The sequence below is a fragment of the Colias croceus genome, chromosome 18 (genome assembly GCF_905220415.1).
Source record: "Colias croceus chromosome 18, ilColCroc2.1".
NCBI lineage: Eukaryota > Metazoa > Arthropoda > Insecta > Lepidoptera > Pieridae > Colias > Colias croceus.
The window spans coordinates 8897828-8921488 of NC_059554.1; the positions used below are offsets into that span (position 1 = coordinate 8897828).

General features: G+C 35.8%; 1 protein-coding gene across 1 annotated transcript; it reads left to right on the forward strand.

Annotated features, from left to right (window-relative positions):
- Positions 1-130: 130 nt before the first annotated feature.
- On the forward strand, positions 131-16808 carry LOC123699730 (DNA damage-binding protein 1). Its single transcript, XM_045646743.1, has 23 exons — positions 131-292; positions 967-1115; positions 1471-1736; positions 2169-2268; positions 2495-2600; positions 2926-3008; positions 3559-3712; positions 5530-5751; positions 6505-6667; positions 7097-7205; positions 8304-8506; positions 9343-9494; positions 9948-10119; positions 10362-10505; positions 10906-11029; positions 11480-11681; positions 12477-12610; positions 13207-13332; positions 13969-14118; positions 14435-14565; positions 14880-15046; positions 15970-16196; positions 16689-16808. The coding sequence occupies exons 1-23, from the start codon at positions 232-234 to the stop codon at positions 16767-16769; spliced, it is 3426 nt and encodes a 1141-aa protein (XP_045502699.1). The 5' UTR covers positions 131-231; the 3' UTR covers positions 16770-16808.
- The last annotated feature ends 6853 nt before the right edge of the window (positions 16809-23661 follow it).

A 23661-nucleotide genomic window follows, 5' to 3' on the forward strand; every position in this document is an offset into this window, starting at 1 on the left:
AAATATACACTTGATATACCTACCATGATATATAATTATACCTATATAGACATTTTCACCAAATACCAATAATCGTGTATCCGAATGTAAAAAAGTAGTAAAATAAAAAATTAGTCTATGACCTGTGGTCTATGACAGCCGACAGTCTGACAGACCGCCGTTGTATTGTTTAATTTTGCGAAAACAAATAAAATTAATGATTAAAAATTAGGTTTGAATAAATAATAAATCATGGCTTACCACTACGTAGTGACTGCACAGAAACCAACGGCTGTAACAGCATGTATTACAGGTAAACATTGTGTGAATATATATAGTATTGTGTTTATTGAGGTTAGATATGTACAATAGCTGTCTGATGCTTATTAGATTTAAGCGAATTATTAATGATACTATTCTATATGCAGTATTTTGTATATTACGTAAGAGAAATTATAAAATACCACTGTGCCCTCACAATGCTCTTCAATAAAGTTGATCCGACGTTACATTTGCCTTGAAAAGAGCGACAGCATTATCACAGCGTTTTAAAATGGAAAACTGTGTACAGATTCAATTGGAAGTGTAAATATATTCCATTGTTGACCAATTTCGTTATAACGACTTAATTAAACCTCGCTTAAATATATTCAATATACCTATTGCGTCTTGGCGGCCCTTGAAGTGCATGCTCCTAATTCAATGTGCAATCTATTTATGACATGCGGGCGAATTAATTTTTGATAATCATAATATAAAATACTACATTTATCACCATAATACACAAATAGAATCAAGAGGATAAATTTAATCCAACATATTTTATAATGGATAACATTCTAATTTTCTTTCATCAATATAGAGTTATTATTTCTAATTCACACAGGCTAGATTTACTACAGTTTTCACCTCATATTAATAAAGGCTGAGCTCTGTCACTGAATTACACCATACATCAATTTGATCCCCAAAATTTCTTATTTTTAGGCAACTTCACATCACCAACAGACCTGAATCTGTTGGTGGCAAAGGTGTCACGTCTAGAAATGTACTTGGTGACACCAGAAGGGCTCCACCCCATGAAGGAAGTTGGGCTGTATGGCAGGGTAGCCAAGATGAAATTATTTAGACCACCAGTAAGTATACATTTTAATACGACGCAATTTCAAATTAACAGTGTTTTATAGTAGTTTCTCATTGTTAAGTTCTTAAAACAGTGTCCATTTCATTCGTTATAAGTTTTTCTAAACTGAAATTCTATCTTATTTTATTTTATTCTTTATTGCACACACTGTAATATATAATAAACAAATAGAGATACATAAAGAACAGATAAGAGGAAAATATGTACAAAAGGTGGCCTCACTGCTAGGTAGAGATCTCTTCCAGGCGATCTTAGTTGAAAAGTATTTAATTTTTTATAGAATCTCTGTTATTTCATGCAGAAATGTATTCAGAACCAATTTAATAACACATATAATTAAATTTTAGTATGAAAACAAAGATCTAGTCTTCATTCTTACCGCAAGATACAATGCTATGATACTAGAATGGAGGACAGGGCCCAACGGTGATCTCGAAGTGGTTACCAGAGCGCATGGTAATGTGGCTGATAGGATTGGGAAACCGTCAGAGAATGGAATTCTAGCAGTGATCGACCCACAAGCGAGGGTGATAGGTCTCAGACTGTATGACGGTCTTTTTAAGATAATACCTCTCGATAAGGATTCTACAGAGCTGAAAGCTGCTAGTCTGAGGTATGTTTTCTTTTAATAAATTTGCATTTAAGCATTGTGAATGTTTTTATTACGTTTAATATTTATATAAAAAAACATATTTTCTTCTTGGTTTAAATTAAAGCAAAAAAATTTTACATAATTTTACATTCCATTTTTTTTATTCTTAAAATAAAAATATGACTAAATGGCTACAAGTATGGTTTTTAGCAAACGTTGTTAAGTGTGCATAGTTGATTTTTTTATTTATTAATAACTCAGGCCCCAGAATCACAGACACAATAGAAAATCTATTGTGTTGTGGACCGATCGGGGCTCAATGGGTTAATATTGTAACATAGAACAATTTGTGTGTTTAGTTGAACATAGTTATCTAGATCTTATTTGAATTGAAAAATTATTATGTATCTTTGTCAGCTAGTCTACCAATAATATTACCAATATTTTTTACAGGTTGGAAGAACTGAATGTGTATGATTTAGAATTCTTGCATGGATGTGCCAACCCCACTTTAATATTAATTCACCAAGATCTCAATGGAAGACATATTAAAGTGAGTTGTATATTTGTTATTTTTCATTTAAAAAAAATCTAGCTAAAAATAGTATTCTGTTTTTTTTTATACTGTGGTTTAAGGAGTGGAATTTAGCTACTGCTACGGCTTTACTGCTCTGTGAAAATTGTATACATACATTATTTGGATACATTTTTATCTTCTCATATGTATTCAATTTTTATTTACCTATTTATGTATTCAATTTTTATTTACCTATTTTTAGACACATGAAATAAATTTAAGAGACAAGGAGTTCATGAAGATACCATGGAAACAAGATAATGTTGAAACCGAAGCATCTATTCTTATACCAGTGCCAAGTCCTTTAGGTAATTATTTAAATACTTATATTTAATAAGTTTTAAGGTTTTGGTTAATTTTATGGTTTTTTTTTTCATATTTGTGTACAATCTACTTAAAAATGTATTTTGGTGTAACTTTTGCAAACAATTCAGATTTTTTTAAACTATTGCATAGCTTCTATCGCGAGCCTTGAGCGCGGGGACCGAATCTAGAAATTCCGTAACGAAAAAAACCTCACGCTCCCCACTCCAACGGGCTCGGAGGTGTGGCTTGAAGGCATGCTATGCAATAGCTTTACTGCGGCAGTCTTTAGTTCTTTCAACGTTACATAATGTTTTATTCTTTTTGTAGGTGGAGCTATAGTAATTGGACAAGAGTCCATAGTGTATCATGATGGGCAGAGCTATGTGGCTGTTGCACCTCCACAGATTAAGGTAAATAAATAAATAAATAAATAAAAACACTTTATTGTACACACAGATGTTGACAGAGAGACAATAAAAAATCAGCACAAGAGGTTATGGTACCGTGTTAACATGAAAAACAATCTCTTCTATTATATATTGAGATCAATAAAACAATTTTCATGGAATACTAGTTTTGTCATAACTAGCTTACTTTTATTAGATATTTTTTCCTTGTAAAACAATATTACATTTTTTACACATTTAAAATATTTCTACAGTGAAAAGTAATAAATGTCTATATGATCATCATTTTATTTTTTTAGGAAAAACCAATCATTAAAAAATAGTTGTATTTTTTAATGATTGATTACCCATAACTCAGATTAGATAAATTTCTACAAAACTATCACCACTTTTTTTTTCCATTATATGTACTAAAAATTGTCATGAAAATATTTTCTTTGTTTTCATTTAACCCATTGAGTTCCGAGCGGCCCGATCGGACCACGACACAATAGATTCTATTGTGTCTGTGATTCTGGGGGCTGAGTTATTAACCTCTAAATTATGAAACCAGATGACACCAATAAACTGCTACTGCCGCGTCGATACGCGTGGTCTACGGTACTTGCTCGGTGACATAGCTGGTCGACTTTTCATGTTACTATTGGAATTATACGAGCGGGTCGATGACACTCATGCTGTTAAGGATCTGAAGGTGGAACTGCTTGGTGAGTGTATGCAGCTGGTTTAATATTGCAAATAAAATTCTTTCAAGGATTTTGTCTAATCAAATTGAGAGCAATTACTTCAATTTTCTGTTACCTAAGATGTCAATTGTATTAAAAATATGCAATAAAAATGATTATACATAATATTTTAAAATGAGACTCACAAATCACAATGCACAACAATTTTTCCTTTTTTTTGTTAAATAAAAAATCCTAAAATAAAATGGAATAAGGAATTATTTTTATGTTATATACAGGGTGTAATCGTTAAGTGTGCACAAGCGATTATTCCGTAACTATTGCAGATACCAAAAAACTTTAAACTGATATCGAAAGTACTTAACCTAATGAGTAAAATGGCCATAATAAATTTTTAAAAATAAAACGAGAAATATCCAAAAATGTTACATTAAACGCTCCCATACATTTTATTTCCCATACATTTTGTATTCATAGCAGATTTTCGAAGTGATGTCCTCATTGTTTTGCACAGTTTCTAAATGAACTTCCCTTCAACTTTGCGAAGTAATTAAAGCAGAAAACAAAAAAAAAAGAAAGAAAAAGCTAAAATCTTTCATATTAAATGTACTAGGTTGATCCAAAAGTAATGATAATTGGGTATTTCCAGTGCACATAAAAATATAAAATAAATGTTTTTTGCTTGCTCATGTATTCACTAAGTAATCACAAAAAAATCATATCAACAGGCCACGTTTCCAATTATTTACATTAATTTGAATGTGAACAGTGCGTGCCAGAATGTTTCCCGACGAAAAGAAGAAACAACGATTCGACACGTAGAGGGTAAATTTCTAAATTTTTAATGATATCAGGATAATTTTTTGTCACGTTTTGTGATCATGGACGTTACCCGAGTTCACCATGTTTATGGTGAAACCAAAAAACAATCAATGTCCTGGATGCGAGCTTCCAAAGTGACGATGAAGAAATTCAAAGTGAAAATCAGTAGGTTAGATTAAAACGGTAGTTTTTTGGGACGCTGAAGGAATAATTATGGTGGAATATTTTAAAAAGGTAGCCACTTTATTGGGCTCTTACTAAACAGACCAAATTAAAAGATTGCGGTAGGTTAGTAAGGAAAAGAGACATGGCAAACTGCGGACCTGAACGCTGTTTCACCAAGACAACGCACCAGATCACAAAGCGTCAGTTGCGATGGCTGCCATTCAAAAATCGGCATTCCAAATGCTTGAACACCTATCCTATTTTTTAGATCTAGCTCCTATTTACTTTTATCTCTTTCCTCGGCACAAGAAACACTTTCTTAGCAATAAATTATTTTAAGACGACAGCGAAGTGATGGCCGCGTGGAGGGGCTTTTGTGGATGAAGTCAAAGTTTTTTTTTTAAGTTTAGGAAAAAAATATTGAAGTATATTTTCTAGTTAGAAGATTATCTAGAGAACTACATAATTATTATAACTGTAATGACCTTGTTTAATATTGATTATCATTACTTTTGGATCAACCCGTGTACATGGGATATTCGTATCTCATACTAAATGTATGGGAGGTTTTCAAGTTAATTTTTTAGATATTTCTCGTTTTATTTTTAAAAATTTATTATGGCCATTTTACTCATTAGGTTAAATACTTTCGATATCAGTTTAAAGTTTTTTGATATCTGTAATAGTTACGGAATAATCGCCTGTGCACACTTAACGATTACACCCTGTATATAAAAATATTCATTGTATAAAACAGTCGCTTTAGCCTATGTCCTATAAAATAGCAAAAATAGCAATCAACTGAAGCAACATTGCCAAAGTTTACGATTAATTCAATATTTTTATTCCAGGTGAAATACCGATCCCCGAATGTATGACATATCTCGACAATGGTGTTGTCTTCATCGGTTCCCGTCTCGGGGACTCCGCCCTCGTGCGCCTGTCGGCGAACCGCGACGACTCCAACCAGTACGTGAAGGTCATGGAGACGTTCACCAGCCTCGCTCCTATCGTGGATATGTGTCTCGTGGATCTGGAGCGGCAGGGGCAGAATCAGCTTATCACTTGTTCGGGTAAGTTTGGAGTTATTTCTAACTAGCTTTCCGCCTGCGGCTTCGCCCGCGTTTTCAAAGAAAAACCCGCATAGTTCCCGTTCCCGTGGGATTTCCCGGATAAACTAGCCTATGTTACTCGTGGATAATGTAGCTTTCGAATGGTGAATTTTTAAAATCGGTCCAGTAGTTTATGAGCCTATTCATTACAATCAAACAAACAAACAAACAAAGTTTTCCTCTTTATAATATTAGTGTAGATAAAATAAACTATCTAATAAAATAAACTAGTTAAAAATGTAGTTTTAAGTATATTCCTGTGGCAATTTCATTTCTATAGATTCATGAATAAACTACTTTGTATTTCTTTTACTAATGTATGTGTTTATGTCCATACATTTACAGTCTTGGCGTAAATGTGAGTGTTATATTGTTCTATCTCTTTAATGGCTGTTTTCAAAGCTAGCTGATATGTTCTGAACATGGAAGCTTGTCAGTCAAAACTCAAAAGGACAAAAAATTTATGTCAAAAAGTGTTATCATTGTATGTGTAAGTGCTATCATTGCAGCTTATGTGAAACTGGCCATAAGTTACTAAATATGTTGAGAATATTACAGGGTAAAAAAAATAATTGTACCAAATAAATATTTTTCCGTAATAACTCAACCCCCGGAATCACAGACACAATAGAAAATCTATTGTGTCGTGGTCAGATCGGGCCGCTTGGGGCTCAATGGGTTAAATCTATTATAAAACAAACCTTCCATTCTCAGGTGCGTTCAAACAAGGTTCGCTACGTATAATCCGCAACGGCATCGGCATACAGGAGCAGGCCTCCATCGATTTACCGGGCATCAAAGGCATGTGGGCTCTAACATTGGCACATAATTCGCCGTACCATGATACACTTGTGTTGGCGTTTGTTGGACAGACTAGGTGAGGTTTTTGGTTAATTTGGTGTTTTATGGTTATTTATATTTATAAAAATGATCGCTTTTTGAGTTGATTTGTACAGACATTTGTAATTTTCTTCTTTTAAAAAAACGAGCTGAATAATTTTTAAGCTATTGCATAGCTTCTATCGCGGGCCTTGAGTGCGGGGACTGAATCGAGAAATTCCGTAACGAAAAAACCTCACGCTCCCCACTCTGACGGGCTCAGAGGTGTCGCTTGAAGGCATGCTATGCAATAGCTTTACCGCGGCAGTTCCCGAGTGCAACACTTCTTTTTTTATGTTTTACGAAATGCGCAAATTTTCTAACTCAAAGGACCAATTTGTTCCTTACAGGTGGTCAGAAATCTAACATAAACGTAAACATGTAATTCGTAAGAAATATAGAATCTGATACTATTTTTATTTTACAGAGTATTAACGTTGAACGGCGAAGAAGTAGAAGAGACTGAAATCAAAGGATTTGTGTCGGACAGACAAACATTCTTCACGGGAAATGTCTGCCATAATCAACTTATACAGGTATGTCATTTAATTGTTTTATAGCATTTGATTTTTAGTTTAATAGCATTCAAATCCATACTAATATCATAAATGCGAAAGTAACTCTGTCTGTCTGCCTGTTACTCAATCACGCCTAAACTACTGAACCAATTTGCATGAAATTTGGTATGGAGATATTTTGATACCCTAGAAAGGACATAGGCTACCTTTTATTGCGAAATATGTACCACGGGCGAAGCCGGGGCGGACCACTAGTGGTTTATAAATGATAAATTTGTATAGAATAGAAACAATATGATTACGAGGCGGACTTCGATTTTTGCCAAAAAGACGGGGGTTCGGCTATAACAATTTCTTAGTATAAAGCTTTTATAAGCGTCGCCATAAAATTTGAAATATTGTGATTAACAAAATGTGTGAGAATGTTGGCTGTTAATCTTCCAATTAACATATTATTTTTAACTAAGTGTATGTGTGTGATATCTATATTCAGTACACAATGCCTACAGACGATTTTGTTTTTTTTTTTATAAATAATTATATTGGTACTTAATTTTTAAATTCGTCGGGAAGTTGGTAAAATTATTTATTCCTTTTTCTATACACTTTTCTTGGTTGTGTTTGAGGGTTTTTGTTTTAATTTTTATTTTTATGTGCCCTGTAATAAATATAATATTATATCATATAACTGCGTTAAAAAAAACCGTCTTCAAACTTGCACTTCTACATTTACAAATACAGACAAAAATGCTCATAAAATAAAAACTACTGGGCCTATCCGAATAAAATTTTTATGGGACCAATTCGACACCATCCCGCATCGAACAAAAAAAGAATCACGTAAACCGGTTCAGAAACCTCGGAGTAATCGGTGTACGTATACATAAAAAAAAAAAAAACACACCGGCCGAATTGATAACCTCCTCCTTTTTTAAAGTGAAACTTTTATTACATCGTCTCAAACTTTTTGGTCTGTGTAGCGCATGTCGCGCGACTTACCATAATTATCGTACAAATACGATAATTATCGTAAGTTTCACTTTTACCGTGGTTTCATAAAACCACACAACATTTTTTTGAAGTCGGTTAAAAATATTTCATTTTCTATGTTCACAGGTGACGGATGAAGACGTGCGTCTCGTAGCGCGTGACGAGGCGGGCGCGGAGGGCGCGGGCGCGTGGCAGCTGGCGGGCAGCTGGCGCGTGGGCGGCGCGCGGGCCATCTCCGTGGTGGCCAGCTCGCACACGCGCGTCGTGGTCGCCGCCGGCAACCGCCTGCTGCTGCTGGCCATCCGCCGCCAAGAGCTGGCCGTCATCGCGTGAGTGTGCACAGGGCTTTGTGTTCGTGTTGTGTGTGGTGAAACCAAGAAGCTTATATCTAATACACTGGAGATTTCAGTATGAATATTAACTTGAAACAAGAAAATATGACCTTGAATGACGCCTGTATGTTTTTTATCCCTTTCACACCTAACTTGGCAAGTGGGTGTGAAAGGGATAAAAAAACATACAGGCGTCATTCAAGGTCATATTTTCTTGTTTCAAGTTAATATTCATACTGAAATCTCCAGTGTATTAGATATAAGCTTCTTGGGTGAAACGAGTTGGTGATCGCTAGAATGTAGAGCTTTATTTGCAAGAAAAAACTGGTTGTCGTGCGAGTGTGGATGTACTTTCATGTTTGAATTAAAGTGATAGGATCACCTGATCGCGTGAATGTGATTACAAAAAAATTGGTGTGTGCATGGCAATGTAACAAAAATTTGAATGTTTTGCAATATAGAGATATGTATGGCGAATAACAACAAACAGTGAACAAAAATAACTATAAAATCAACATTAGTGTACTCGGATTAAAATTTAAAATATACATTACTAGTGGTCCGCCCCGGCTTCGCCCGTGGTATCTACATATTTCGCAATAAAAGGTAGCCGTTCCCGTGGGATTTCCGGGATAAAACCTATCCTATGTCCTTTCTCGGGTATCAAAATATCTCCATACCAAATTTCATGAAAATTGGTTCAGTAGTTTAGGCATGATTGAGTAACAGACAGACAGACAGAGTTACTTTCGCATTTATAATATTAGTATGGATTACTGATACAACCATGTGAGAATAAAAAGCAACATGTAATAAAAATTTTATTTCCTCAGAGAGGTGTGCATGGAAGAAGAAGTGGCGTGTCTAGATCTCGGTCCCGGTGACGAAGAAGCTTTATTGGGCGTGGGTCTGTGGACCGATATCTCTGTAAGAGTATTGAAACTGCCAGATCTTAAGCCGTTACACACTGAGAAGTTATCTGGAGGTATGTATTGTTTATTTTTATGGGACAGTATGGTGTAGTTATACACGTATGTGGTAGTCTTGCAACATCAGCAAATCAGATAACATTTAATATTTCTGTTTGACATTATTTACAAAACAAATTGTGATTATAAAAAAAAATATGTGCGTGTACTAGTGTACACACGTAAGAAGTGAAACTTCTTTTTAAAAAATAATTTACTATATGCAACTTACTGAAATACGTCGAACCACGCGTGGTAGGGATAAGAAAAAGATGGCGCGTAACGGGAAAATATTACACTAATTTTTTTTCCAACCCCAATAAAGAAGTTGCACTTCAAAAAAATAATATTTTCTTTTGCATGTTATAAAATTCAAAGACGAGACTCTGTCTCAACCTATCTATAAAAAAATTATTTTCAAAATAACCCATTACTTTTTTTTATTTGAAAATTTTTTTGTCTATTTCCAGAGATAATCCCAAGATCGTTGCTCATATGCGTACTAGAAGGAGTATGCTATCTACTTTGCGCTCTTGGCGATGGGTCAATGTTCTACTTCACGGTGGACCAGGAGTCTGGAGCTCTGTCCAATAAGAAAAGGGTCACTTTGGGCACGCAGCCCACGGTTTTGAGGAGTTTTAGGTGGGTCTAGTTTAGATATAATCTTAATATATTATATAAATCTCGTGTCACAATGTTTGTCCTCAATGGACTCCTAAACCACTTAACCGATTATTATAAAATTTTCGCACCATGTGCAGTTCGATCCAACTTGAGAGATAGGATAGTTTAAATCTCAAATCGTTTTAGAGAAAGCGGGCGAAGCCAGTACATCAGCCAGTAAAAAATAAATGTCATATATTTTTATTTATTTAATTCCGCAGGTCGCTATCAACAACAAACATATTTGCATGCTCTGATCGACCAACCGTGATCTTCTCGTCGAACCACAAGCTAGTATTTTCTAACGTGAACCTGAAGGAAGTGACGCACATGTGCTCGTTGAACGCGCAAGCGTATCCGGATAGGTGAGTGAATTACTACTTATAGTTTGTTAGATCACTTCTTGAGTTAGTACAATAATGTGTATGTATAATATGTATAATAATTTTTAAAATATTCTAAACTTAACTTAAAACAGGGATTTAGCATGCGAGCTAGTTGTTGCATTAATTTTATTACAAATTTGTGGTAATGCTAGTGCTTGCGCAAGTGCTGAGTCATTATGGTTGTGCTTGCGCAAGCGCAAGTGCTAGTGTTTGCGCAAATGATAGTGGTCACGCAAGTGCCATGCTTTTGTTAGATTTAATGCAAGTGCTTATGTAAATGAACTTGCTCCTAGGAGCAACCTTGCAAGCAAATTTGCTCCTAGAGCACTTAACACTAGTGTGTGTTTAAGTGCAAGAAACGCAAGTGTTATGTGTGCAGTCTCGCGCTGGCGACGGACAGCACGGTGACGATCGGCACCATCGACGAGATACAGAAGCTGCACATCCGCACCGTGCCGCTGCACGAGACGCCGCGCCGCATCGCCTACCAGGAGGCGTCGCAGGTCATTACTTCACTTTCAGTTTTCTCAACAGTTTGGGTTTCAAACAGGGTTGTCTATTTTTTTTGTGCAATTTTTATTGACATGGCTATTGATAATGAATAACTAAACAGATTCTGGTATCTTATTTTTTTTAATGGAAGAGTTTGTTACATTGACGTAATTTTTAAAGAGCAACTAGTTTTTCGCTGGAACAACATAATGAAAATTCACACATGATATTAAAATATTGTTAGACGTAACTTTTGATTTAATATTGGATGAATAGTGGTCACATTTCCTGTCAAAACATGTTTAGCTGTCGAAAACTATAAATTGCCGCTTTCGTTTGAATCGTGGCGCATTCGTACGAACCGTGCCTAGGGGCTCGGACGTTGAATTAGGTAGCTGTGTAGAATCCTAGAATATTTAACACGGCCTCGCGTGTAATTTCTCATAATATATTTTCTTTAGACGTTCGGCGTGATCACGATGCGCGTGGACAAGCTGGAGTACACGGGCGGCGCGGCGGGCGCGGCGGTGTGCACGCGCGGCTCCGCCTCCACCGCCGCCGCCGCCACCAGCGGCGCGCCGCCCGCGCAGCCGCGCCACGCGCCCCCCGCGCTCGACCTCGAGATACACAACCTGCTGCTCGTGGACCACCACACGTTCGAGGGTGAGTGGGCTGCTGCGGTGTGCGGCCCCCCTGCATGCGGCGTGCTGCAGTTCATAGCCGGGCTGCATGCGGCGTGCTGCAGTTCATGGCCAAGCAGCATGCGTCGTGCTGCAGTTCATAGCCGGGCTGCATGCGGCGTGCTGCAGTTCATGGCCAAGCAGCATGCGTCGTGCTGCAGTTCATAGCCGGGCTGCATGCGGCGTGCTGCAGTTCATGGCCAAGCAGCATGCGTCGTGCTGCAGTTCATAGCCGGGCTGCATGCGGCGTGCTGCAGTTCATGGCCAAGCAGCATGCGTCGTGCTGCAGTTCATAGCCGGGCTGCATGCGGCGTGCTGCAGTTCATGGCCAAGCAGCATGCGTCGTGCTGCAGTTCATAGCCGGGCTGCATGCGGCGTGCTGCAGTTCATGGCCAAGCAGCATGCGTCGTGCTGCAGTTCATAGCCGGGCTGCATGCGGCGTGCTGCAGTTCATGGCCAAGCAGCATGCGTCGTGCTGCAGTTCATAGCCGGGCTGCATGCGGCGTGCTGCAGTTCATGGCCAAGCAGCATGCGTCGTGCTGCAGTTCATAGCCGGGCTGCATGCGGCGTACTGCCGGGCGTGGCAAAGCTACATACGGCGGCGCATCCACACGAGCTAAACGCTCAAGCGGCGTTTGCATGAGACACTGCGGAATGCGCGTGCGACGAAGTAATGTAACTGGACTAGCGTACATACAAAAGTAACGCAAAGGAAGTAACTTGACCATGAAATAACTGATGCAATTCATAAAATAAAATTTTCCTATTTCCCCCATAGTGTTACACGCGCATCAGCTACCATCGAGCGAGTTCGCAATGTCACTAGTCTCTTGCAAGCTCGGCGACGACCCTGCGCACTACTACGCGCTCGGCACAGCTATACTCAACCCGGAGGAGTCTGAGCCAAAACAGGTGAGCTCGATGCAGTTCTACAATTACAACTCATCACAGTTCTACAATTACCCATTTATGCAATTACAACTCGACACAGTTCTACAATTACTCATTTATGCAATTACAACTCGACGCAGTTCTACAATTACCCATTTTTGCAATTACAACTCGACACAGTTCTACAATTACCCATTTTTGCAATTACAACTCGACACAGTTCTACAATTACCCATTTTTGCAATTACAACTTGACACAGTTCTACAATTACCCATATTTGCAATTACAACTCGACACAGTACTACAATTACATATTTTAGCAATTACAACTCGACACAGTACTACAATTACCTATTTTTGCAATTACAACTCGACAAAGTTCTACAATTACACGTGTTCGCAATTACAATTCGACACAGTTCCACAATTACACATTTTAGCAATTTCAACTCGACACAGTTCTACTGTTATTATTAGACATTTAAACATTTACATAGTCACAAAATTACACAGTTACATTGTCTTTTTAAAAATCTTTCACAAGCTTTTACATACATGATAACATGATCCACATAATATTATTATTATTTTTCATATAACTTTTTACCACTTTCAGGGTAGGATAATATTATTCCACTGGTCAGAAGGCAAGCTGACACAGGTAGCAGAGAAAGAAATCAAAGGCGGCTGTTACACACTTGTAGAATTTAATGGAAAACTACTCGCCTCAATAAATAGTACAGTGAGTGTTGGCTTTATTGTTTAACGATTTAGCAAGGTTTTAACTTTGTTGTGAAAACATTAAAAAAGTGCTGAAAATTGTTCAATAATTTTTAATAATTCACTTAATAATGCTGTTTAAATCCATACTAATATTATAAATGCGAAAGTAACTCTGTCTGTCTGTCTGTTACTCAATCACGCCTAAACTACTGAACCAATTTGCATGAAATTTGGTATGGATATATTTTGATACCCGAGAAAGGACATAGGCTACCTTTTATTGCGAAATATGTACCACGGGCGAAGCCGGGGCGGACCGCTAGTTTAATATAATTTCCAGGTATTTAAAATGTTTTGCAAATCTGATATTGGCTGAAAATATCAGATTTTCAAAACATTTTAAATTTTTGTCCATCCAACTATTTTATGTATCTTCCAAGTTCCTATAACTGATAAATAAGAAGATAGAAAGTAATCCGAAATATATATACATATTTCGTCATATTATTTTTTATAAAAAGTGAAGAAATTCGTTAATTTATATGTAAAGAGATCTAAAATATATTTTGAAGGAAATAGCTGTATTTAATTATATTTAATATTTAAAACTATTATTTCGTATAAGAAATAATAATAACATGTTACAATTTGCCAGGTACGATTATTCGAATGGACGTCAGAGAAAGAGTTACGTCTAGAGTGCAGTCATTTCAACAACATAGTGGCGCTTTACCTTAAAGTTAAAGGTGATTTCATACTGGTCGGAGATCTCATGCGGTCCATGTCACTGTTGCAGTATAAACAGGTAAGGAGAAATGAAAAGTTTTTTTTTTTGGTGTGGGTAGAATTAATTCATGCTGATAATGATTCTTTAAGATACTACTTCAGAAGGATTTTTAAAGAAAGAAATTATCTTTTTTGAGACAATGAAGAATACCACATATTTTTTTAATCTATGTAAACGGTACAGTAATACGTTAAAAATGTGCAATTTATTAGTAGATACGATTTTTTTATCAGCCTAGATTTTTGTATAAAACAAAACTGACATTTCTAGATCGGTTTATAGTTAAATATATATTTTTTCAACAATTGATACAAAAAAAATATTTTAATTTCAGATGGAGGGTAGTTTCGAAGAAATAGCGCGCGACTACAGTCCGAACTGGATGACGGCTGTGGAAATACTGGACGACGACACCTTCCTCGGCGCTGAGAATAGCTTCAATTTGTTTGTCTGTCAGAAGGATAGGTGAGAAACATATTTTTTTTTAATAATGCCCCGGGAATGGTCATTTTAAGGTTACATTATCGTACTCAATATGTGTTTAAAATAATTGTTTGTGTTCAGGTTTTCGACTTTTGTCTGTATTTTCAAAGATGTTTATTTTGTCGCTATAAAATTAAATAATAGAAAAACCGAGGTTAAACAACGGTTGGGATGGTCATGAATCGGATGGGTGACCTTTTTTTAGCAATTGCTGTTCATCTTATTTGTTCGGCACCGTTAGTTTCATTAAAACTGACACTTGACCGGTTTTTATGATTGTTTTTTTGTTTGTGTAGCGCGGCGACGACGGACGAGGAGCGGCAGCAGATGGGCTACATGGGGCAGTTCCACATCGGCGACATGGTGAACGTGATGCGGCTGGGCTCGCTGGTGGGGCAGAGCGCCGACACCGCAGCACCCGTCACCAACCCCGCGCTGCTCGCCACCGTCACGGGCGCTATATGTGAGTGCCCCGTGCCCCACCGCCCCACCTGCCCCGATAACAGAAACTGCCCCATCTGCCTCGACAACATTAGCTGCCCCATCTGCCTCGACAACATTAGCTGCCCCATCTGCCTCGACAACATTAGCTGCCCCATCTGCCTCGACAACAGTAACTGCCCCATCGGCCCCGGAATTAGCTGCCCCATCTGCCCCTACTGCTCTATTGGCCGCAACATCACAAACTGCTCTATTGCTCCAATATCACTAACCACTCCATCTGCTTTAACATCATAAACTGCTCCACCTACCTCAAATTCACTAACTACTCCATCTGTCCCAATTGCTCTTTCTACTCCGATATTCAGACATTCTGACAGTTCTTTCGTTGGCCGATTTTTATATCGACAGTTAGTAATATATATCGGCAGTAAGGTGGTAAGTTGCATTTTAACAGTCGTCAGTCGTGTGAGTGGTAAGTTGTCATTTTAACAGTTGTGTTAGAGGTAAGTTGTCATTTTAACAGTTGTGTTAGTGGTAAGCTGTCATTTTAACAGTTGTGTTAGTGGTAAGTTGTCATTTTAACAGTTGTGTTAGAGGTAAGCTGTCATTTTAACAGTTGTGTTAGTGGTAAGCTGTCATTTTAACAGTTGTGTTAGTGGTAAGTTGTCATTTTAACAGTTGTGTTAGTGGTAAGCTGTCATTTTAACAGTTGTGTTAGTGGTAAGCTGTCATTTTAACAGTTGTGTTAGTGGTAAGCTATCATTTTAACAGTTGTGTTAGTGGTAAGCTGTCATTTTCACAGTTGTGTGAGTGTTAAGCTGTTATTTTAACAGTTGCGTAAATAGCATTTTGTTATATTGATAGCAGTGTCTGTATCACGTTATTACATTGTTAATGCCAGTTTTCAGCCATACAAGAGAGTATCAAACGTATTTGTTCCAGGCCTGGTAGTCCAACTGTCCCCGGAGCTATACGAGTTCCTGCACCAGCTGGAGGAGCGTTTAACCCACGCTATCAAGTCCGTGGGTCGTGTGCCGCACGCGTTCTGGCGCTCCTTCAACACGGACATCAAGACGGAGCCCGCGGAGGGCTTCGTGGACGGGGACCTCATTGAGAGCTTCCTGGATCTCAGCAGGGAGGTGCAGCAGGAGACTGTGCAGGGGCTTCAGGTATACACACACACACACAAATAATACATTTTGACCGTTTTCCCCCAATTTCAATTTTCAAATCATTCTGCCAAAAAACATGATGATCGGTCGACAAACTCTAAATAAAAAAGAGCGTGTGTGCTTAGAAGAAAAACTGAAACTTCTTTCGCAAGATACCAAAATCGTTGCCTTATTCCATGACGCGACGTTATTACGCTAAATTATTAGAAATTTTACTCTCAACGCGTCTAAAGAAGTATTACTTCAATACCTCTAAATTTTGACTGTTCGTCCCCAATAATTAAAAAATACAACCCTTTATTTCTCCTACATTTCAATCATTCAGAACTCCCTATAGAACACAAAAATAATCGTGTCGGTCGATTGATAAACCACGCAGTTACAAGTGTACGACTAAAACAGAAAAACAAACATACGCTATGATTAATTGAGAATTTATGTTTCAAAACTTGGTAAAAATGACTTTACAAATGTTATTTTTCATTGCAGATCGACGACGGTGGTATAATGCGGGACGCGACGGTGGATGATCTAATCAAGATAGTAGAAGACCTTACGCGAATACACTAAATACTTAATGTTCTCTTAATAAATATTTTATTTAATTCACTCTTGTTTTATTTGTTACCCGACCACGAAAATATGTCTCATCTAAATAGCACTATTAATAAGTAATACTAATATTATAAATGCGAAAGTAACTCTGTCTGTCTACCTGTTACTCAATCACGCCTAAACTACTGAACCAATTTGCATGAAATTTGGGATGGAGATAATTTCATACCCGAGAAACCCTTTTACTGCGACATATGTACCACGGGCGACGCCGGGGCGGACCACTAGTAAGTAATATAGGCTTTTAGGAAAAAATCACATTTACATGTATCTGTGAATTATCATGAAATATGTTAAATATCGAATTTAAATTACTAAGCAAAATTAGTAAAAATTGCATCTATGTCTGGAAAAATAAGCACTACATGGTAAAACCAAAACTGAAAATAATTACACAAAATACTTGCTTGGCAAAGCCCTTGTAAATGTTTTTAATATAATTGTTTTTGAAAAAAATCATAATAGGTATTACTATGTCAAGTAGCAATCGTAAAAGTGTGAAAACTAGAGGTAACTTCGTTATTTTTTTTATCGAGTCAATAGTAATATTGCACGCCTCATAGCGAAGCGTTGAGGTGGGTACTACTGTCACTTCGCGCAAAACATCTGATTTTTCAAACTTAAAATGTCTTTATGTCTTTATGTATCATACATTGCACTTGTAAGATAATACATACACACACATATTAAGAAAAAACACTATTTTTAACATTCATGATATTTTTGATGTCATTTTTGTTATTTAAACTAGTTAAAAAACAGTTTAAAAAAGTTCTGTCTTGGACGTCCATGTGTCTGTATGTGCGGAGGATTTTCTTGTTAACACGATAGCGACCGAAATACTTTACTAATCGAGTCTTTTTTTTTCTCTTACGCTTGAGTATGCTCAGGAATAGAACCCTTTCATTTTTCAGGGTCTGATTCGATGTGGTTTAATTGTTATTAAATAAACAAAAAAAAAATATCGACTGTTCTCCATAATATATATCCATATATAGTTCTCCATAGTATATCTATAATATATATTCTTTATTTTTTTTATATTTATAGTGTACTCAAAATTCACCATTATAAACTCGATTCTTTAAACTATAAGCCAAGGTTTAAAAAAATAAGTTGGTAGTCAGTCCCTTAAACCTGCGCAGTTTCACATCTAGGTGGGGCCACAAGAAAAATAGCTCAATTATTACGGTACCGCTTTCTTTACTTTTCCAACTGTTTTATTTTATTTCTTTTTTATATTTATAGTGTATAAATAATCAATTTTATTGTAAAGGATGAGATTATGAGGCGTGCACTTTTGGATTTTCCAAACTATTTTATGTTTTTGATCAAACAGAAACCTCGAAAATATCTAGTTTGATATATATTTTATTTCTTAGATTTGGTGTTGAATACACATGAAAGATAGAATGGCTTCTGTTGTGAACTATAAAAAAACTTGAACTTTTTGCATATGGTTTATTTTTATACATAAATAAGATTATGGTTGCATAGATGGCATGTAAGGTTGCTTTTTATCCACCCGAGATGTGCTATGCAACCATGCTGCGAAAATGTAATAGCTATGCTATAAAATTGACCTTTTCCAATAATACTAAGCTTTGTAGCGGTCAGCGGTGCGAGGAAGATGCGCAGTTCGAGCTATATTATGCATAATAATATGTCGCAGTCATCTGCTTTAATCTGCTATTTGATCAAAATGAGTTATGAGTAGCGCATTCATTGAATGACGACATTTAATATCGACATTCAACAGATGGCGCTGCTCAATATTGCTCTAATTTATGCGTGTTTTGTATTCATAGAAAAAAATAAAATGTTGTATCTTCTGTTTGTATTATTATATAGAAATAAAGGAAGACATGCAATAGGAAAAGAAAAATAATACAAAATGATAACCAATACAATCCCTTTTATTTATTTTCATCACAGTATATGCTTCATGTAAAATAACTTTTACCTTTGTTATACAACGTAATCGACACCACATTTAAGTTTATATTTATATAAATAACACACAAACAGTAATTTTTAATTAAAACATCTAAAACGCTTCCAAATCTTACTTTGTTTTGCACTCTGAGCAAAATAGTCCATAGCTCCTGTGTGGTAAAGATTAAAATTAATACAACAATAATGATTCAAAAAAGTGGATGATTCAAAGAATAATATTGTTGAGACACAAATAAAAAGGAGAATGACCACGGGTGGTATCGGTAAAATTTTAGTTGTGCCACGTATTCGTGATATTGTTAATTCCTATTTGTATTTATAATGGTCATATGTATCAATATTAAGTTTTAATTATACCGGATAAATTGAAATAATAGTAAAATTTATTCTTTTGAAACATGTATGACCACGTATGGAATCGGTAAAATACTAGTTGTGTCACGTGTTCGTGATATTGTTAATTCCTATTTGTATAGGTAAACCAGAATCTGATGGCAATTAGGGAAATCAAAATTTAGAGTGTGCAACCCTGGGGAAAATGGACTGAACGATCTTGATACTGCTTATTTTTTATTTTGATCTCAATATCATTAGTCAAATTACATAAGTGGACAATACTGTTCTTAATAATGATATATCCACTTAATATTATGTAGGTACATACTTACATGTATAATATACAATTATACATATTACTTTTATGCAGGTAATACATATTATTATTTACACATACCTATATTTGTATATTCATTACCAGTATGCCATCTGAAAATATCGATATAATGATAATGTAGATCAAAACTGCTTATAATTTTTTATAAAATAAAATAAAATCAAACTATTTATTTATTTATTTATTCTTTACTGTATAGGAAATACAAAATGAAGACGACACAAAATAAAAGATACAATCGGCATACAGTGGGCGGCCTTATGGCCATAAGCCATTTCTTCCAGGCAACCGTCTATTTTTAACTATGTTTATTTTCGTAAGTATTATCAGATACACACATTATAAAATTGACTTGGACAGCTTGGACTTGACGAATAGCCGTATTGGAAACTCCTGTAATAAGTTTTCATAAAATTATATTCTAATCAACAAACAATATTATAATTACCTACATAAAATATTTTTTAATTTAAAGTATCAAAACGGGTAAGTCCAATTTACCAATAAAATCTTCAAAATTGAAAATTGTGATGTGTTTGACCCTTCTTCATCGAATGTTTTTCTATACACATTTTAAACAACACCTCTTGCTTGTGATCGCAGCGGCGTTTTCGACATTTTCGAAGATTTTTTAGACAAAATCCTAAAAATTATTCATCAACTGGAAAAAAGACAAACAATTTGACAACCAATTTGATAGTTGTCAAATAAGTTGCCACATGAAAATCTTATATTTCTTAAATATAAATATGCCATCAGATTCTGGTAGACCTATATTTATAATGATCATATTTATCACTATTAAGTCGTAATTATACCGAATAAATAGAAATAAAAGTAAAAGTTTTTGTTTTGACACATATATCTATCTCTCTTGCAAGCGTCCTGTGTCATATGTCATAGTTGAATGAATGTATTCGACGCATTGTTCGACGTTATTTATTTTGAAATAATGTTTATTACGATTTACTTTTCACATTTATCTTGTAAATTAAAATATTACCTATGTAATAAATGTAAAACTTAACGTTCATCGTTAGTTTAAACTCGATAAAGTATTTTTTTGAAGCGTTGAATACACGTTGAATAAAACTTTTGTTTTATTTTTATTGTCGTGAACTGCGGCTTATTTACATAAAAACTTTAATCGTTTCTAAAAGTACTAACATCAAGCTTCAAATTGAGCTATATTTCATCGTGACACAATAAGTTTGATTGCGATACCAAGTGCCATAGTCACTTGGGCAATCTCCTTTAATGAAGATCAATTTTTAAAATATACATAACCATATACTTAATATAAAAAGTGGAATAATAATAGTCTATCTACTATACAATCTAAACAATGAATACAAAATACATACAATTTTTCTTTAAAACCATTTAAATGATTTATATTATGCTGATGAAATAATAAACACATGATTGATTGTGCTGATACATAATATTAACTTTTCAGTAACAATATTCTAAAATGTACTTAAGACAAAATATTTCAATTCAGATTAATAACTAATGAACTGCCAATCAATATAAAATCTATTATAAACATATATATCAATACGAACTCATGTGAATGAGCAGAAATGTTTATGCAAAGTTACTAGGTAAAACAAGGTCAACTCGGCGAAGACCGTCTGGCGGATAGGACCGTACAATAAGCAATACAACAAAACCTGAATAACCACAGCAATGACAACCCGAACTTCAAAAACTTTAAACTGTTTTAGTTATAATAAATTGGCATAGATGGCGCTATTTACAATACAAAGAGAAAAAATGACATATAAAAAGTCGGGTTGACAACTTGCAACACGACCAGGCACCACGCTGGCATAAAAAATATTTTAAGTGCTATCTGTTTATTTAAAACAGGATTTGTTTGGGTAAGTTCATTCATGATCAATATCTTTAACTAATTATAATAATAGAATGTAATAATGCATATTTTCTACGAAGTTACATGTAGTGGCAAAAACTTAACCTCAAACTGGAATAGTGGAGAAGTCCGTCTAGTACTTGGAGGGAAACACTGGCATATGCCGATCTTCGCCGTTTTCAGATGTCACAAACCTTTTACGCTTAAGCTAATTTTATGACTGATTCGTATTTTTCAGCTTCTAGCGTAATGAGTAACCATGAGTTTTACTCTTAAAATCGATATTCGTGTTATCGGTTGTGTCGTATCCTACTCTTAGTTGTGTAAGCAGTCTTAAAAAACTGAAGAAATATAAAAACCCTGAACCGGAACAACACTTAATACTACCGTCTGGCGACGCCAGACTAATATTAAAACAGTTATTATTATTTTTCAGGTAATATAAAAAAAAACACAAACTATAGGAAAGTATCAAAGAAAATCAAATAGAGGGTCCTACTCGAAAGAAAAATTAAAAGAAGCCGTGCGAGAGGTGGAATGTGGCATATTGAGTGGATACAGTGCGTCAAAGAAATTTAAAATACCTCATATATCGCATGATCATTATGGACCATGTTAATAAAAAAAGGACGAAATCTAAAACGCGTGGGCTAAATACAGCAATAACACCTGAAATTGAATTTAAGTTGGCAACGAATCTCCATGTAATGGAAAAATATGGATTCGGGCTTAGCATAAAAGAAGTGTTGCAGGTGGTTGGTGATTATATCAACCCAAACGATCTGATTACACCATTTAAAAATGGTATTCCTGGTAAAGACTGGTTCTTGGCTTTTAAAAAACGTCATCGTCTATCCATGAAAAAACCTCAAGCTGTAGAGTACGCGCGAAAAAATAATCTATCCATATTTTGATCTCCTCGAAAGTACAATACGCGAGTTAAATTTGGAAAACAAACCGTCAGCCATATGGAATCTCGACGAAACGAGCTTTTCCAAGGACCCAGCAAAAACTAAAATCATTGGTGCTAAAGGTCATGCAGCAACTAGGGTTATTTCTTCACCTGGACGCGATAACACTACAGTGCTACTTGGTGCCAGTGCTTCAGGAGAAAAGACACCGCCTCTAATTGTTTACAAAGGCAAGAATGTATGGGATACATGGACATCTTCCGAAGCATACCCAGGGACATCTTATGCCGCAACAAAAAATGGTTGGATGGAGACAGAGGTGTTTGAAAATTAAAAAAAAAAAGTGTTTTGCCTGCTGTCCAAAACCCAACCAAACCCAGTATCCTTATATACGATGGACACTCCACACACGTAGGCATAAATATCATTGAAGAGGGTCGCAAAGAAAACATAACAATTTTGAAATTGCCGCCGCACACCAGTCACATTTTACAACCATTGGATATTGCAGTTATGAAGTCATTCAAAGACCGATGGGATCCCTTATTGGTTCGTTGGCAGCGGCTGAACGGCGGGCGTGTTATGCCAAAAAAAAAGATTTTGCAAGACTAATTGGACAAGTATGGGCTGAGATAAATCCTCAGGTCCTACGTAATGGATTTAGAAAAGCGGGAATATATCCTGTAAACCGTGAGGAAATTAAAGAAAATCACTTTGATAGCTTGAAGCTAAGACATTGGAGAGAACACGAGAGTTCACGAAATATGGCGGAAAAGCACAAAACAATAAAGAGAAACCCAGAAACTTTGTTGACGTTAGTACTTAATTTTTTCAATCAAATTCAAACTCGTGAGAACATTGAAGTAATCAATAGTCATAACGAATCATTGGAATATCATATACGACACCAGAAAATTTCATTCGAAGAACTACTTCTGCAAAAAGTTTAACGCGGTGATAGCTCACCAAAGCAACTGCGCCGAAAGGTAGCACCAGGTGCTGAGGTAATAACACACAGTGATGAGGTAATGACACTATTGACTCCATAATAAAAAAAAGAGATGACTTTGTATGAATCTGGAGGTAGTAGGTACACGAGGCAAATATTTATCTTTGTCATACAATGCACTTAAATGCATTCCGCCCACTAGTGTAGAAGCCGAGAGGGCTTTTTCAGCTGCCGGATATTTAGCTTCACATATATTCGCAGCAGCCTGGCAGATGATACATTAGATACATTATGTATCTTACGAAAACATTTCCAAAAAAAATAATATGTCATTATAATCGTACTTCTTGCTTGATTTGATAATTAAAACTAATAAAGCTATGTTGATTTTTATTTCTTTTGTATCCTTCAATCCTTACACTATATTTACTAATATACAATTTAATGTACCACATACACACTTGCGGGATCCCGCCAAT

Bases quoted from the DNA above. Each gene is read 5' to 3' on its own strand.
- LOC123699730 (XM_045646743.1), top strand. From the start codon at position 232: ATGGCTTACCACTACGTAGTGACTGCACAGAAACCAACGGCTGTAACA. The intron at 1,116-1,470 runs GTAAGTATACAT...ATTAAATTTTAG, and splicing joins TGAAATTATTTAGACCACCA to TATGAAAACAAAGATCTAGT. The intron at 11,030-11,479 runs GTCATTACTTCA...TATTTTCTTTAG, and splicing joins CCTACCAGGAGGCGTCGCAG to ACGTTCGGCGTGATCACGAT.